Source organism: Myotis brandtii, unplaced genomic scaffold (genome assembly GCF_000412655.1).
Source record: "Myotis brandtii unplaced genomic scaffold, ASM41265v1 scaffold1532, whole genome shotgun sequence".
Classification (NCBI taxonomy): Eukaryota; Metazoa; Chordata; class Mammalia; order Chiroptera; family Vespertilionidae; genus Myotis; species Myotis brandtii.
Window position 1 is genome coordinate 18,354 of NW_005355551.1, and position 17,982 is coordinate 36,335.

Consider the following 17,982-nt stretch of genomic DNA (forward strand, 5'->3'; position numbering starts at 1 on the left):
GGAGCACCTGTCAGCCACAATAATGCATGTTAATGTATGTCTATATATTGTTTTATTGTTTTTCTTGACAATCAGCTGTCTTCTCAAATCTATTTTGAATAGAAATTTAAATTTAGCTTGGTTTATTAAACACCCTACTTGAGACAATGTTAAAGAAAAGTGATTCAAAGAAGACCTGAAAAACAGTTATACTGCCCCCCTTTATCTTTGGGGGATACTTTCTAAAAACCCCAATGGATGCCTGAAACCACTGATAGTACCAAACCCTATATATACTGTTTACCCTTGCGCTTTGGGGCCACTATTAGGTGAAATAAGGGTGACTAGTATACAAGCACTGTGATGCTACTACAGTCAATGTGATAACCAACCGAGACAGCTACTAAGTGACTAATGGTGGGTTGTGTACACAGGATTGTTGTGCTGGACAAAGGGATGGTTCGTGTCCTGCATGGGACAGACCAGATGGCACAATATGTCATCAGGTATTCAAAATGGTGCTCAAGTAAAAACTTGGGAATTGTTTATTTCTGGAATTGACCATTTAATAATTCTGAATGGTGCTTGACAGCTGGAAACTAAAACTGTGGAAAGCGAAACTGCAGATAAGGAGGGGGAGGGGCGCTATAGCACATAAAAGTAAAATGTATGACAACAAGAGAAAGACAGAGAGCAGATAAATTATCTTACCATTGTGAGGTTTTCCTAATCTATGTCTGGTGGTATAATACCACTTCAAGGTAGACTGTGTTAAGGCAAAGATGTAAATTGCAAATGCTAGAGCCACCAACTAAAATATCAAACACAGAATTATAACTACTAAGTCAACAAAAATAGAGATAATGGAATCATTAAAATAATTAATACCCAAGAGGACATAAAAAGAAGTAAAGAGGGGCAAACAAAAGATGGGGCTAATACAACAAATAGCAAGTTTATGACAGATACTAACAAACTAGATCAATAGTCGTATCAAATCAAAGTAGTCTCAATGCCCCAAATAAAAAGCACAGATTGTGATTTTGAGTAAAAATGAAAAATCAACAACTGTATGCTGCCCACCAGAAATGTACTATGAACATAAAGACTCAGAAGGTAAAAGTAAAAGAATGGACAAGATATACCATACTAACACTAATCACAGGAAAGCTGGAGCAGCAATAATAACATCAGACAAAATCAATTTCAGAGCAAAGAATATAGTCTGGGATAAAAAACCTCATATTCTAATGCTAAAAGGACAAATTGATCAAGAAAACATAGCAACCATAAATATTTATACATCTAAAAGGAGAGTTTAAAACCCTGAACAAAAACAGCAAGGAGAAATAGACAAATTCACAATTATAATCAGACATTTCAACACCTGTCAGTAATTGGTTGAACAACTTGACACCACCACCCCCCCAATAAAATTAGTGAGGAAACAAAAGACATCAATAACATTATTGATCACCTCGGCCCAACTCACATTTATAGAACAGATCACCCAACAGCAGCAGAATACACATTCTTATCGAGTGCACACAGACGATGGCCAGGATACTGTAGACTTTGGGTATAAAATAAGTACCAACACATTTAAAATAATTCAAAAGCATGTTCTTTCACCACAGAGGAACTGAATTAGATATCAATAACAGAAAGAGTACTGTAAAACTTCCAAATATTTGTAAATGAAACAACAATCTTCTAAATAACCCATGGGGCAAAGAAGAAATCAAAAGGGAAATTATAAAGGGATTTTAATTAAATGAAAATATATCATATTAAAATTGATTGTACTTAATAGGAAATCTGGAAAATAGGGAATAATTCCCTACTCACACTGAGGCCAGCACTACTATGCTACTCAAATGAAATCAAGATATTACCACACACACACACACACAAAATCACCAAACAAAACGATAGATCACCATCCCTCAAGGACAGATTAATAAATCTTTTAGAATTCCAAATCAAATAGAACAACATCTATAGAGGATAATACATCATCACCAAGATGGGTTTATCTCAGAAATGTACAGACTAACATTCAAAAATATGAAATGCAGTTTAACCTCTCAAATACTAAAAAAAGAAAAATCATAAGATCATCTCTATAGATGCTCAAAAAAATACTTTATACAATCCAACATTTGTTCCAGATACAAACTCTTAGTAAATAAAAAGTAATTGGAAACATCCTTCCCCTAATCAAGGGCATTTACGAAAAAAATCTATGGTTAATAGACATTTTTGCAGGTAAGGTAAAGATGCATGTTGTGATTTCTAGATCAAACACTAAAAGTACTGCAAAAGGGGGGGAAATAATCATTTCAACAATGGTGCTGGAAAAACTGTGTGCATAATAACAATAAATCTCAATCCTTATCTCATTCCATAAACCAGGAGTGGGCAAAATCTGGCCTCTGCTTGTTCTTATAAGGCCCAGAAGCTAATCAACAATGTTTGTGACATAGGAAAATTATATGAAATTCAGATTTCAGTATCCATACACCAAGTTTATTGGAGCACAGCCATGCTCACTCACTTGTGTGGTGTCTCTGACTCTTTGGCACTGCAGGGGCAGAGGTGGGGAGCTGGGACAGAAAACTGAAATCTTTACCATCTGACCCTTTCCAGAACAAGTTTGCTGATAGTTCCATAAACAAAAATGAATATAAGATGGGTCAACTTTCTCAATAAAGCTTCTGAGAAAAAGCTGAACTAATTCTTTTCATGACCTTGGAGTAGGCAAAATGTCTTTGAGAGGACAAGAAAATACTCTGATCTTTAAAAAGTATATGTTTCTTTATTAAAAGTTTTAAAATCCTGTTCAACAAAATATATTAAGAAAAATAAATATCTATGAATATATTTTTTTGCTGGTAATGTATTCAAAATATAAATATTTCCTACAAATCAATAATTTAAAAGTAAATAATTCAATTATTTAAAAAAGCAAAAGAATTAAAATGACTGGTAAAAAAAATCTATAATTAGGCAGCTCCCTTTTCATAGATGGTCTATTTCCAGCTGCTTAGATTTTTTGACTGATAGAAGGCCAAGGTCAGCCCTCCCCAGGAATTAACTTTGGTTAAAGAGAGTACTTTGCCCAAGGTCCCTCCTCCCCTTCCCAGGGCAGCAGCATGCATGGTGTCCTCTTTCCCAGAACACTCATTGATGAGATTTAGAATTTGTGTTTCCTTCTTAGAAAAATGCACCATGCCTCCCTCAGTGCCACCTGCAAAGGGTGGGCTGAGACAGGTAAACATCACATCAGCAGGAGCTTGCAGTCCCCGTGTTGGTGGAAAACGCTAAGTTGGCAGATGAGATTCTTAAATAAAGACCTGACTATAAAAAAAAAGATATTAAGAAAGGGCATGTATCCAAAATATAAATAATTCCTACAAATCAATAACTTAAAAGGTAAGTTATTCGATTTTTAAAAAAGAACAGAAGAGTTAAACAGAGTGGAAAACAAAACAAAACAAAACAAAACAAAAAAAAACACCCAAGATCTATAAGTAGATGGTTCCCTCTTCATAGAGGGTATATTTCCAGCTGCTCAAATTCTTTTTTTGGCTAGTAAAACCCTAAGGTCAGCCCTCCCCAGGAATTATCTTTGGTTAAAGAGAACGCTTCAGCCAAGGTCCCTCCACCCCTTCCCAGGGCAGCTGCATGCATGGTGTCCTCTTTCCCAGAACAGTCATTGATGAGATTTAGAATTTATATTTCCTTCTTAGAAAATATGCACCATGCCTCCCTCACTACCACCTGCTAAGGCTGAGCTGAGACAGGTAAACATCACATCAGCAGGTGCTTACAGTGTCCTGGCTGGTCCTGACTCCTAATTCAGACAGAACCCACTCAACCTGGGAAGTATCAACACTGCTACTACACAAGCGGCCACTTGAGGGCGCTGTGGATCCACAGAATAAGCTGCTGATGGCGCCCTGTGGGAGACAGAGGGTTAAGGGAGAGAGTCTTGGCTTGGTCCCTACATCAGGGAGACTATCTGATGAATCAGAGGTTTGCTGATCATATCTTCTCACATTAACTGATATGCAGGTGTGTTGTCACAGCAGGAAGCCATGAGCTTGGCCTTGCCTGGAATTAAGCTCTCTTTTGGAGCATATGTTTGGTGGAGAGTGTGATGGGACTTCCTTCAGCCTGAAGCTTGGATAATTCAAGCCAGGTGTACCTGCTCCTAGGAAACAGAGATGCTGTGAGGATGATCATCTGCCACAAACCCTGCCTGGCCCAGCTGGGCATATCCAGCAGCACTTGCTCATAGGAAGATGGACAGAGTGTCTCTAGACTCTAGATCAGGGGTGGGCAAACTTTTTGACTCGAGGGCCACAATGGGTTCTTAAACTGGTCCGGAGGGCCGGAACAAAAGCATGGATGGAGTGTTTGTGTGAACTAATATAAATTCAAAGTAAACATCATTACATAAAAGGGTACGGTCTTTTTTTTTTTTTTAGTTTTATTCATTTCAAACGGGCAGGATCCGGCCCGCGGGCCGTAGTTTGCCCACGTGTGGCTCTTTCCAACTGAGCCTGTCCAGGAAGTACAGGTTGTGTGTGGGAGCCTACAAGGACAACGACATCAGAACAGTGACATCACAGACAAGCCCTCCACCCAGAGCAAAGTAATACTCAAAGCCTCTGCTTTCTCACCCCAAACACCAGAGCCCAGATGTGGGAGATGGCCAGTCTTGTCCTGCCTGAATCTTCCAGTGGCAATTGGCTCCTCTGCTGTGTGGCCCTCTGCCTTCTGGGGGCAGGTGAGTCCTGACTTCAGATGGGACATCCCTTGAACCCAAAGTTCTTGATTATTGTTGGCCTGTCCATCTCCTTCCTGTGCTGGTCTACAGCTTCTTTCTCCTTCCTCCACAGGTTCTGTGGCTGCTGGAGTCACCCAGTTCCCAAGACACCTAATCAAAGTCCAAGGGGGGAAGGCTGTTCTGAAGTGTCATCCCATCTCCGGACATAATACGGTGTACTGGTACCAGCAGGCTCTGGGACACGGCCCCCAGTTCCTCATTAGTTTTTATGAAAAGCAGGAGGGACAGAAAGGAAACATCCCAGATCGGTTCTCAGGAAAACAGTTCAATAACTACAGCTCTGAGCTGGCCATGAGCGCCTTGCAGCTGGGAGACTCAGCCGTGTATCTCTGTGCCAGCAGCTTAGACACAGCCCTGCAGGGTCAATGACTTTCTGTACTCAAACCTCCCTGCCCCAGCTGAGGATGTCACAGGAGAGGGAGGGGACCTTAGCAAGTTGCCAGTATAGGGCTAACTTCTTTTGCAACATCCTCCCTGCCCAGCCTGAGCTTTCCTGAGTGTCCTTCCAGCTCTGCCAGCACCTGGCAATTCCTAGCACATGGCAGGAACTCCTGCTGTGATAGAGTGGGGTCCATGTTGTGCGTGCTAATTCACAGTCGACATTGTGTTCCACTTTACAGAGGAGGAAGCGCTCATTATACCATTTTATAGGCAGGAAGTTTCAGCCCTTGGACATCTCAAATATTTCACATATGTTAACCCTACATCTCCAGGCCTTCAAAGTCAACATTGCCCAGAATTCCATGGTGCTGCCTTGGCCTGGTCCATAAGATATAACAGAGCTCTGGCTCTCCCATTTCAAGAGCATTTGAGCTGGGATGGGGGGTGTGGGGGTGGTCACACCTCATCTGGGGCTACACAGCTGATTGCCTGCCAACTTCTAAGACACAGAGCTTCACATCACAGAACGTGCCTCTATCCTGTCCTAGTTTATATAGAGGGAGGACATGATGTCCCCTAATAGAAGAGCTAAGGGACTAGGGCAGTGGTCGGCAAACTGCGGCCCCTTGAGTGTGGCTCTTTCACAAAATGCCACGTGCGGGCGCGCATGTACAGTGCGATTGAAACTTCGTGGCCACACTTAACGGGCCAAAGAGCAGCATGTGGCTCACGAGCCGCAGTTTGCCAACCACTGGACTAGGGGATTTCCAGACTAACAGAAGATTCACCCAGAAAACAGAAGCCCTCTAGGAATTTCAGGCAGGATTCTAGGAGTTACTACAGTGAATCAGTTTTTCTAAACCTGGAAAGTGTGGAGGAGTGAGGGTCTCAGCTTGCCCCCACTTTCTATTAGAACATCTGAAATTGCTTCTTCTGCCCAGGTCAGGGACTGCAGAAAACAGCTGAGCATCATAGCTATTAAATGAATAATACAGACATTTACAGATTAGGGTATGAGTTGATTGGTGAATGCAGATGACTTTAATTCCACACATTTTGTGTATTTAATTCAATCATTTTATTTATTGCACATTTTCTGTGAGGTAGCATAAATTACCCACATTACAAGTGAAAACACTGATTGTTAGAGAGTTTGGATACTTGGCTAAAGGAGGTACAGCTAACAAATACCAGAATTGGGACACAGACATGGACGATACTGACTTCCACCCATGCTTTAAATCACCCCACCCTTCTGCATGTGGTAGAGAGAGGCATCTTCAAAACGGGATCATGGACCCAAAGGTCCCTTTTAGAAATGCAGGCTGTAACATAAATCATTTGCATAACAGCTTTCACTTGGGAGGGGACCTGCTGGAGAGGAAAGAGATCCAGCTTCCTGGACCTGTCTGTTCATATTCTGACCTGCCTTGGGATGGTGACTCAGAAACTATTTGTCCAAGTTTTGCATTTGTAACCTGGGGGCAATAAGGGGTGTTTTGTAGTGATTTAAAACAAGCAAATATGAAAAATTGCTTAGTAAAAATATAGGCTCAAGTCATCTTTGTTCTGTATAAACTCTGTGACAAATCGCTAGTGTAGCACAATTATTTACTATGTGCAGCTCTGGGATGAAAGGCAGGCATGGTTACTTTTGCCTGACTCATCTATGGCTCAGACAGAAACTTCTTTGAAATGCAAATATTGCTATCTTATAATTTATTGGGTGAAATGAACTACTGAGAGGTGCTCTTAAGGGAAAATGAAAAGATGACCCAGGACAGCATTTCCTGTTTTATGTTAAGTCTGATGTACAAGAAGGTGTGGTGCTTCCAGAAAGTTGTGGCTTCAGAGTGACTGGTGATCACACAGACGATTTGATGGAAGGGACAGTTTTGTGTGAAGAGAGACCATCATAGTGGAGCCTCTAGTGCCCTCATCCATCCCCGGCCCACCTCTGGTATCAGCCTCAGCTGCAGTGGAGAATTACATACAAGTTTGTGTGCATTACCTGGTTCTGACAGCACCCCATCACCTGCAGGCTGGGTGTCCCTCAGCTTTCTGCTCTGGCCTCCTCTCTATCATGGGAGCCCACATGGCCTGCACCCCAGGGCAGCCAGAGCTGCAGAGTGCTAATGCTCCTGGAAGGAAAGGAGCCAGCGATAAAAGCTCAGCCTCTGCATCCAAGAGGCCAGCTAAGGAGATGGTCTGTGTGCTTCTCTGCAGATTCCAACAAAATCCATAAATCCATCTCCCGATGTCCCTGCACAACTGTAGTATTGCACCTTATCTAGGCTTTTTCCTTCCTGGTTCCTCCCTCCCTGCTCTCTTTTTCCTGCTTCCTGAGATGACTTCCCAAATAAACTACTTGTATCTATGTCTGTGTCTCGCACTCTGCCTCCAGGGGCAGCCTATATGGTGACAGTGATGGAAGGAAGTGACCATCAAAGGACCCACCCCTTTGGAAGACACGGCTATTTTTGTTTAATTCATTTTGCCATCCTATCATTCAAAAAGTCTTATAATAACAGATATAAATGATTTTCCTAAGTTTACTGTAGCTTATTTTTAATTCTCAACAGATTCACAAGGGTCTCTGCTCCCTTCAAGCTCTGAACCTCTTTGTGACTGACCAGACTTGGTTATCTTTATAGAAGTGGAGTCTGCCTGCTCTCTGATAATCTTTCATTTCTTTCTTTTTTTTTAAATATATTTTATTGATTTTTTACAGAGAGGAAGGAAGAAGGTTAGAGAGTTAGAAACATCGATGAGAGAGAAACATCAATCAGCTGCCTCCTGCACACCCCTCACTGGGGATGTGCCCACAACTAAGGTACATGCCCTTGACTGGAATCGAACCTGGGACCCTTCAATCCGCAGGCTGACGCTCTATCCACTGAGCTAAACCAGTTAGGCATCTTTCATTTCTTTCACTCAACAAACACTACTTGAATCAGGTGAAGAGTAGTTTGGGCTTGGTGGGGATATATGCTTATGTAATTTTAGGGTGCTCTACTAAAAAGGAAAGAAGAAAAGATTCAGAAGTCTTGGAAAGGTCCTGTGAGAAGGAGAAGGCCTGAAATTATTCTTCATTGCCTGCATGGCCCATCCAGCCTTCACTACTTACCATGTACAGGCACTATCCAGGAGTTTGGGAAAAATCAGTGCAAAAACACAAGGACAAGACAAAAAATTTCTTATGACATACATTTTTAAATCAACATAGAATTTGTGACTCTAATTGACTAATTTAAATGAGAATTGCAAAGGAATTATTCCTGGTAAATGTTTGTCTCCCTAAAGAAATTAGGGTATTATTGAGAATACTAACAATATGGGAAGATGATACCTTCTTGTGAGAACAGTCCACAGATCTCTGGGATTCCATGCACTTTAACCCAAACAATGTGAGTCCTAGCTGAGAAACTCCTCTTTTTCGCATTGACCCAGCCTAGAATGTAGGCTCCTTTGCTGTGTGGCTCTTGGTGCCCTGGGAACAGTTAAGTCCTGGATAAGATGTAATAGCCCTTCCTGGGTTTACCAGGCATCAAGCTGCAAGTCTTTCCATGTGATGACCATTTACCTCCTCCTCACCTCTGATTTCTGACTTCATGTCCTTTGTCACTGTTGTGTCATTATAGTTGCCCATTGCGATGACATCAAGATATGTAGTCACAGAAAAGGGGTCACCTCAGACTGAGGCATAACCTGTATAAGAAATCACAGCATGTACTGATATTGACTAGCTGCAAGCTTGGCACTGTATTACATTTATGATTCAATCAATATTCTCCCGTTTGGTGGGTGCAAGACCTTCCTGGAGACGTAAGAAGTGTGTAGCTCTGGCTGAATAGCTCATCCATATTGTAACCAGCCTCCTCTTTTTGTAAAAAAAAGCACAGTCACAGGGTCATAGGTAAAACAGTCTTCTTTGCCTTCAGATGAAATCAAGGGAGAACTCTTACATATGAGCATGTAGAGACCTGAGCACAGATGGCAAGGCTCCCCTCAGTCAGTGAATTATGAGACAACATAAAACAAGTCTTCAGATTCCAATGATCCTGACCTTGGGGTTTTAAAAACTTCCTGGACATCAGGTGGTTCCTGGTAACTGAGAGGATCACTGATTTGTTCCAGTGGGGAAGGGGTGTGGCAGGTTAGCTCTACAGCTCAAGCATTTGTCAAGGACAGTGACATCATTGAGTCTATTTTTCTCAAAACAGAACAGGAAGACATGAGATTCTGCCCTGGACCTGAAATGGTCAGCAGGCTCTTCTTCTGGGTGGCTCTTTGTCTCCTGTGGGCAGGTGAGTACAGGGGGGCTTCCTGCCCTGGATTCCCAAGACCTCAGCCCAAGCCTTCATCTTAGGATGACAACATCAGGTATGTGGCTTTCTTTACAGGAAACCTGGATGCCGAAATCACCCAGAGCCCAAGATACAAGGTTGCGGGAACAGAAAAGAATGTGACACTGAGTTGTCATCAGACTAATAACCACGGCATTATGTACTGGTATCGCCAAGACATGGGACATGAGCTGACGCTGATCTATTACTCAGTCAGTGCTGGGATCACCGCCAAAGGAGATGGTGCCAATGGGTACAGTGTCCTTAGACAAAATAAAGAGAACTTTGTCCTCACACTGAAATCGGCGACCCCTTCACAGACATCTGTGTACTTCTGTGCCAGCAGTGAAGGTGACCACAGCGCTGCAGGGCCGCCTCCTCTCAGTACAAAAAGGCAGGAAGAGGCCCTGCACCCTGGACTCATAAACCCCTGCACTGAGTAGCCCCCAGTGGCCCTTGTCAGCAGATTGAACGTCTGTGTACGCTGAGGACCACCTCTGGGGCATTTTTTGACAGGTGTTGACCAGACGCAGGGCCTGGGACACACACTCCCCACTGTTGCTGTCTGTCAGTCTGTCCTCTGCAGCTACCCTATTAGATGGGAAGGTGCTTCCCCAGCTCTAGGTTTTCACCTCATCAGCTTGAGACTGATGCCTCCAGAGTGGAAAGTCAACTATAAATGACATCCATCCTGACCCCCTTTTATGTTACACACTAGTATCTTAAAGGTCAATGAAGTGGAGTCTTCTTCCACAAAGAAGCAATAAGAAAACTATAGTTTACTGCATGGTGACCTAGAAGGACATACGGCTTTGCTATGGGCTATAGAGCCATAAAACGACATGGAAGGTAATGAACAAAGAAAGGGCATTTGGTCATGACGTGCAGAAAGAATAGGAGCTTTCAACTCCGACACTTTCCCAGGGAATCATTTTATCTCATATCTCTGAATGTTAGTGCATTTCAGGGCAAAGCCAAGTCAATGCCCAATGCCCACCCTGGTCTAAGAACTGGATAAGGTTGAGCATGTGTGACTGGTAGAGAGGAAGGTATGATGACAGAAACAGGGATGCTCACAGGAGATCCTGACTTGCAGATAAGACAGTGAATTAACCCTTTGGTATCTGGTATTGATGATGCTGTTGACCTATCTGTCTTAACTGAAAATGCCCAGGGGACTGGACTGGCTGGTGAATGAGAAGAAAAGCTTAGAAATGCAGTGAGACCTCTGCATGTAGAGAGCACAGGAGTCCAGAGTGACAGCCATGCATTGAATTTATTGAAAAGGGAGTTTATAAATATTCAAATTAGTCACCCAAGGGTGCTGAAATATACATCACATGTCCCTGAGGTTGAAGGGATTGAAAGAGAAAATGATGTCACTATGGAAACTGCCTTGTGGGGACAAGGGTTGTCCTTCCTCTCTGCCTATGCTCACACAATCCTGACCTAGTGAACCTCCCATTCCTGCCCTGACCCTGCCATGGGCACCAGGCTCCTCTGCTGGGTGAGCCTCTGTCTCCTGGGGGCAGGCAAGTCCTTAAAAATTACCATTTTAACTGTGGACAAGAGTTTCTGTGTGTGTGTGCGTGTGTGTGTGTGTGTGTGTGTGTGTGTGTGTGTGATGTTTACTATTGTTTTTCCTCACTCTATTCCCAACTTCTGTCTCCACGGGTCACACCAAAGCTGGAGTGTCTCAGTCCCCCACGCACATAGTCACAGAGAGGGGACAGGATGTCACTCTCAGGTGTGATCCAATTTCTGGGCACACCAGACTTTACTGGTACCAACAGACACTAGAGCAGAGCCTGGATTTTTTGCTTTATTTCCAAAACATGGAGACCCTGGACACATCAGGGATGCCTAAAGAACGGTTCTCTGCTGAGAGGCCTGATGGCTCCTTCTCCACTCTGAAGATCCAGCGTGCAGAGCAGGAGGACTCAGCCCTGTACCTCTGTGCCAGCAGCTTAACCACAGCATGGCACAGTCACCCTCTTCCTGCTCTCAAACCCTCATGTGCTCACCTCTCCTCAGAGTTCCCAGAGTCTCAGAACAAACGAGTGGCTCTCTTCTTCCCTCATCAAGGGGGATAAGTGCATTGGGACTGTAATTGTTTTCCTGATAGTGGGAAGTCAGGAAATGACCTTCGAAATACCTGAATATTATTCTGGCTGTGGAGCTCTGGGATTCCGTTATACAGTTCAAAGATTCTACAATAGAGCCTGAGTACTCAGGCTGAGTGTCAGGTATGGTGAAATCTTCTCCTGTAAAATATAAAGTTTCAACACATTTACAGTAAACTCCCTGTACTGAGTGTCACTGACTCAGACCACACTAAGTAGAGTACTGTCAAGGCCACATGCAGCCAGCAGCCTTACAATACATACATTAGAATCCTCAGTAAGAACTGTCATTGAGCCCAGCCAGGGGTTGAGCATCGACCCAGGAACTGACAGGTCACTGGTTCGATTCAGAGTCAGGGCATACAGCCGGGTTACGGGCTAGATCCTGAGTGGGGTGTGTGCAAGAGGCAGCCGATCAATGGTTCTCTCTCATCAATGTTTCTATCTCTTTCTTCCTCTCTCTCTGAAATCAATATTAATTGCCATTGAAATAATTATCCAGGAGCATTTATCAGCCACAATAATGCAGGTTAATGTACATCCATATATTGTTTTATTATTTTTTCAGGCAAACATGCATTCTTCTTTTCAAATCTATTTTTAGTAGAAATTTAAATTTAGCTTGGTTTAATAAAAACCCTACTTGAGATGGGTGTTAAAGAAAATTGATTCAAAGAAGACCTGAATAAGAGTTACAGTGGTTCCCCCCTTATCCTTGGAGTATACTTTCCAATAATCCAAGTGGATGCTTGAAAGCACTGATTGTACCAAACCCTCCATACACTGTTTACCCTATACATGCATACCTGTTCACTTAAAGGGAGCACTTTATAACATCTCGTTGGCATGTCAGAATTGACAGCATCAATACTCTTGTGCTTTGCGGTCACTATTAAGTGAAAGAAGGTTGACTAGAACACAAGCACTGTGACGCTGCTACAGTCCATGTGATAAAACCAATCTAGATGGCTAGTAAGTGACTAACGGTGGGTTGTATAACACTGCCTTGACATGCTGGACAAAGGGATGGTTTGTCTGGCAAAACAAGATGGCACAAGATTCCATCAGGCTATTCAGAATGGTGCTCAAGTAAAAACTTGGGAATTGCTTATTTCTGGAAATGACTATTTAATTCTAAATGGTGCTTGACAGCTGGTAACTGAAATGGTGGAAAGTGAAATTGCAGATAAGGGAGGAATTTCTGTTACTTTTCACATAAATGTAAAATGTGTGACAGCAATAGCAAGTCAGGGAGCAGATAAATGGATAAATATGTTACCATTGTGAGGTTTTCCTAGTCTATATCCAGTGATATAATTGAAGTATGGTAGCAATCATCTCAGGTAGAAACTATAGTTTAACTTTAACCCTGCTGTTTGGCTTCTGTACTTATTTGCTTTGTTTAACAATAGAAAAGTTACTTTGATTTTCTGAATTATATAAATCATCCCATTCGATTGAATACCCTACTGATTCTAATGTGAATACCCCATTGGTTGTTGTCATACTGGTTTTAGAAAGCACATTCTTCTGTACCTGGGAACCAGGACAGCACAATTATCCTAAATTGTCTCAGTGGTCCCAAGACCCGAGGGCTCTAGATACTGTATTTCTGTCAACTCAGTGGTCTGAAGACCCAAAACTATAATTAATCTTTGTAGATAACTAATCGGCTCAATTTCGCTTCTTTAACTGCTTTGTGCAAACCAGGTTCCTCATTCCAAACCCTGGGTTGTAATCAATACCTTTGTGATCTTTGCCTATATAAATCTGATGTTGGGGCTGGGGAGGGTACTGCGAGATTTGGGGAGAGTGAATGCCCCCTCATAGTCCCAGATTTGCAATAAATGTGACTCCTTAATTCGACTTCTTGAGGCGTCCTTGTGTGATTCGCAGAGTACATCACAACATAATATCACTTGAAAGTAGACTGTGTTAAGGCAGAGATGTGAATTGCCAACCCTAGAGCCACCACTGAAAAAGCAAACACAGAGTTATAACTAATAAGTCAGCAAAAAAAAGAAAAAATGGAATTATTTAAGTGCTCAATTAATACATAAGAGTACAAAAAGAGAAGTAAAGAGGGAAAAACCAAAGATAGAGCTAATTCAACAAATAGCAAGATTATGATACATACTAATTAACTAGTTCAATAGTTATACAAAATCTAAGTAGTCTTAATGCCCCAAATAAAAAGCACAGATGTAATTTTGAGTAAAACTAAAAATCAACAACTGTATGCTGCCCACCAGAAATGTACTATGAACATAAAGACTCAGAAGGTAAAAGTAAAAGAATGGACAAGATATACCATACTAACACTAATCACAGGAAAGCTGGAGCAGCAATAATAACATCAGACAAAGTCAATTTCAGAGAAAAATATTGTCTGAGATACCAAAGCTCATATTCTAATGATAAAAGGACAAATTTGATCAAGAAAAAAACATAGCAATCATAAATATTTATGCATCTAAAAAGAGAGTTTTAAAAACACTGAACAAAACATCACTGAGAAATAGACAAATTCACAATTATATTCAAACATTTCAACCCCTGTCAGTAATTGGTTGAACAACTTGACACGCCGCCCCCCCCCCCCCCCCGCAACAAAATCAGTGAGGATACAGAAGACATCAGCAACATTATTGATCACCTTGGTCTAACTCACATTTATAGAACAGATTACCCATCAGCAGCAGAATACACATTCTTATCGAGTGCACACAGACTATGGCCAGGATACTATAGACTTTGGGTATAACTTAAGGATCAATAAATTTAACAGAATTCAAACTATGTTCTATCATCACAGAGGAACTAAATTAGAAATCAATAACATAAAGCATTCTGGGAAAATCCCAAATATTTGTAAATGAAATGGCAAAGAACATATCAAAAGGAAAACTATAATGGAATGAAAATGAAAATATATCATATCAAAATTGGTAGGATGCCACCATAGAAGTACCCACTGAGAAACCTGAAAAATCATGAATAATTCCCTACTTATCCTGACACCAGCATACTATGATACTAAAATGAGACCAAGGTATTACAAAAACAAAAATAAATAAACCACCAAAAACCTATAGGCCAATACACCTCTAGAACACAGATTAATAATCCTTTTAGAATTCCAGTATATCAAATAGAACAATATCTACAGAGAATAATGCCTGCTCACCTAGTGGGGTTTACTTTGGCAATGTGCAGCCAGTTTAACATTAAAAAATACGAAATGTAGTTTAAACTCTCAAATACTAAAAAAAAAAAGGAAAGATCATATGATCATCTCTATTGATGCTCAAAAACACTTAATACAATTCAACATATGTTTCAGGTAAAAACTCAGTAAATCAGAAATAATTGGAAACATCCTCCCCTAATCCAGGGCATTTATGAAAAATCTATGGTTACTAACCATTTTTGTGGGTGAGGTAAAGATGCATGTTGTGATCTCTAGATCAAACACTAAAAGTACCACAAAAAGGGGGGAAATAGTCATTTCAACAATGGTGCTGGAAAAACTGTTTACATATAAAAAATAATAAATCTCAATCCTTATCTTATTCCATAAACCAGGAGTGGGCAAAATCTGGTCTCAACTTGTTCTTGTGTGGCCCAAAAGCTAACAAAGATGTTTACATACATGGTTGAAAAAATTGAGAAAGTAATATTTGCGACTTAGAAAAATAATATGGAATTCAGATTTCGGTATCCATACACCAAGTTTATTGGCGCACAGCCACGCTCACTCGCGAGCGCAGTGTCTCTGGCTCTTCGTCACTGCAGGGGCAGAGGTGGGGAGCTGGGACAGAAAACCAAAATCTTTACCATCTGATTTTTTCTAGAACAAGTTTGCTGATAGTTCCATAAACAAAAATGAATATAAGATGGGTCAACTTTCTCAATAAAGCTTCTGAGAAAAAGCTGAACTAATTCTTTTCATGACCTTGGAGTAGGCAAAATGTCTTTGAGAGGACAAGAAAATACTCTGATCTTTAAAAAGTATATGTTTCTTTATTAAAAGTTTTAAAATCCTGTTCAACAAAATATATTAAGAAAAATAAATATCTATGAATATATTTTTTTGCTGGTAATGTATTCAAAATATAAATATTTCCTACAAATCAATAATTTAAAAGTAAATAATTCAATTATTTAAAAAAGCAAAAGAATTAAAATGACTGGTAAAAAAAATCTATAATTAGGCAGCTCCCTTTTCATAGATGGTCTATTTCCAGCTGCTTAGATTTTTTGACTGATAGAAGGCCAAGGTCAGCCCTCCCCAGGAATTAACTTTGGTTAAAGAGAGTACTTTGCCCAAGGTCCCTCCTCCCCTTCCCAGGGCAGCAGCATGCATGGTGTCCTCTTTCCCAGAACACTCATTGATGAGATTTAGAATTTGTGTTTCCTTCTTAGAAAAATGCACCATGCCTCCCTCAGTGCCACCTGCAAAGGGTGGGCTGAGACAGGTAAACATCACATCAGCAGGAGCTTGCAGTATCCTGTCCAGTCCTGCCTCTAATTCAGAACCCAGCCAGCCTGGGCAGTGTCAACACCACTACTGCACAAGTGGCCACTTGAGGGCACTGTGGATCCATGGAGTGAGCTGCTGATGGGGCCCAGTGGCAGAGGGAGGGTTAAGGGAGAGAATCTTGGCTGGGTCCCTACATCAGGGAGATTGTCTGATGAATCAGAAGTTTGATGATCATATCTTCTCACATTAACTGCTATGCAGGTGTGTTGTCACATTAGGGAGCCACGAGGTTGGCCTTGCCTGGAGTTAAGCTCTCCCTTGAAGCCTATGCTTGGTGGAGAGTGTGATGGGGCTTCTTTCAGTCAGGCAGCTGGGATAATTCAAGCCAGGTGTAGAGCAAGAAGCACCTGCTCCTGGGAAACAGAGAAGCTGGGGGATGGTCACCTGCCACAAAACCAGCCTGGCCTAGCTCAGAACAGCCAGAGCACCTACTGATAGGAAGATGGACAGAATGGGGAATGCCTAGACCAACTGAGCCTGTCTAGGAAGTGCAGGCTGTCTGTGGAGCCTACAAGGACAGTAACATCAGGACAGTGACATCACAGGCAAGCCCTCCACTCAGAGCAGAGAGAGAGGCAAACCCTCTGCTCTCTCACCCCAAACACCAGAGTCCAGAGCTGGGAGATGGCCAGTCTTGTCCTGCTTGAATCTTTCAGGGGCCCCCGACTCCTCTGCTGCATGGCCCTCTGCCTTCTGGGGGCAGGTGAGTCCTGAATTCAGGTGGGACATCCCTTGAACCCAAAGTTCTTGACTGTTGGTGGAGAGTCCATTTCCTTCATGTGCTGGTCGAAAGCTTCTTTCTCCTTCCTCCGCAGGTTCTGTGGCTGCTGGAGTCACCCAGTCCCCAAGACACATAATCAAAGTCCAAGGGGGGAAGGCTGTTCTGAAGTGCCACCCCATCTCCGGACACAGCTATGTGTACTGGTACCAGCAGGCTCTGGGACATGGCCCCCAGTTCCTCATTAGTTTTTATGAAAAGCAGGAGGGACAGAAAGGAAACATCCCAGATCGGTTCTCAGGAAAACAGTTCAATAACTACAGCTCTGAGCTGACCCTGAGTGCCTTGCAGCTGGGAGACTCAGCCATGTATCTCTGTGCCAGCAGCTTAGACACAGCCCTGCAGGGTCAATGACTTTCTGTACTCAAACCTCCCTGCCCCAGCTGAGGATGTCACAGGAGAGGGAGGGGGCCTTAGCAAGTTGCCAGTATAGGGCTAACTTCTTTTGCAACATCCTCCCTGCCCTGCTGAGCTCAGCCTGAGCTTTCCTGACTATCCTCCCAGCTCTGCCAGCACCTTGCAATTCCTAGCACATGGCAGGAACTCCTGCTGTGATAGAGTGGGGTCCATGTTGTGTGTGCTAATGCATTGTCACTAATGTGTGTCCACTTTACAGAAGAAGAAGCCTTCAATATAACTTTTTATAGGCAGGAAGCTGCAGATCCTGGACATTCCAAATATTTCACATATGTCAACCCTAAATGTCCAGGCCTCCAAAATCAACATTACCTCTAGAATTCCATGATGCTTCCTGGGCTTGGCCCTTCTACACTAATAAAAGAGAAACATGGTAATTAGCGTACTACCGCTACCCTTCCCATTGGCTAATCAGCATATCCTTATGCAAATTAACTGTCAGCCAAGATGGCGGCCGGCAGCCAGGCAGCTGGAAGCGAACATGAGGCTTCCTTGCTTCAGTGACTGCAGACTCCAACGTTCCCCGCCTGACTTGCCAGCCTCTGAGTTGCAACTCTAAG

The 17,982-nt window shown here is 42.3% G+C and overlaps 3 gene segments (V, D, J or C); all 3 read left to right on the forward strand.

Moving 5' to 3' along the window:
* Nucleotides 1–4,568: 4,568 nt before the first annotated feature.
* Nucleotides 4,569–5,203, forward strand: LOC102247218. The segment is given in 2 exon segments: nucleotides 4,569–4,774; nucleotides 4,887–5,203. Coding segments are annotated over 2 exon segments (405 nt in total).
* Nucleotides 5,204–9,452: 4,249 nt separating this feature from the next.
* Nucleotides 9,453–10,004, forward strand: LOC102247513. The segment is given in 2 exon segments: nucleotides 9,453–9,522; nucleotides 9,619–10,004. Coding segments are annotated over 2 exon segments (435 nt in total).
* Nucleotides 10,005–16,851: 6,847 nt separating this feature from the next.
* LOC102247798 lies at nucleotides 16,852–17,359 on the forward strand. The segment is given in 2 exon segments: nucleotides 16,852–16,930; nucleotides 17,043–17,359. Coding segments are annotated over 2 exon segments (396 nt in total).
* Nucleotides 17,360–17,982: the final 623 nt, after the last annotated feature.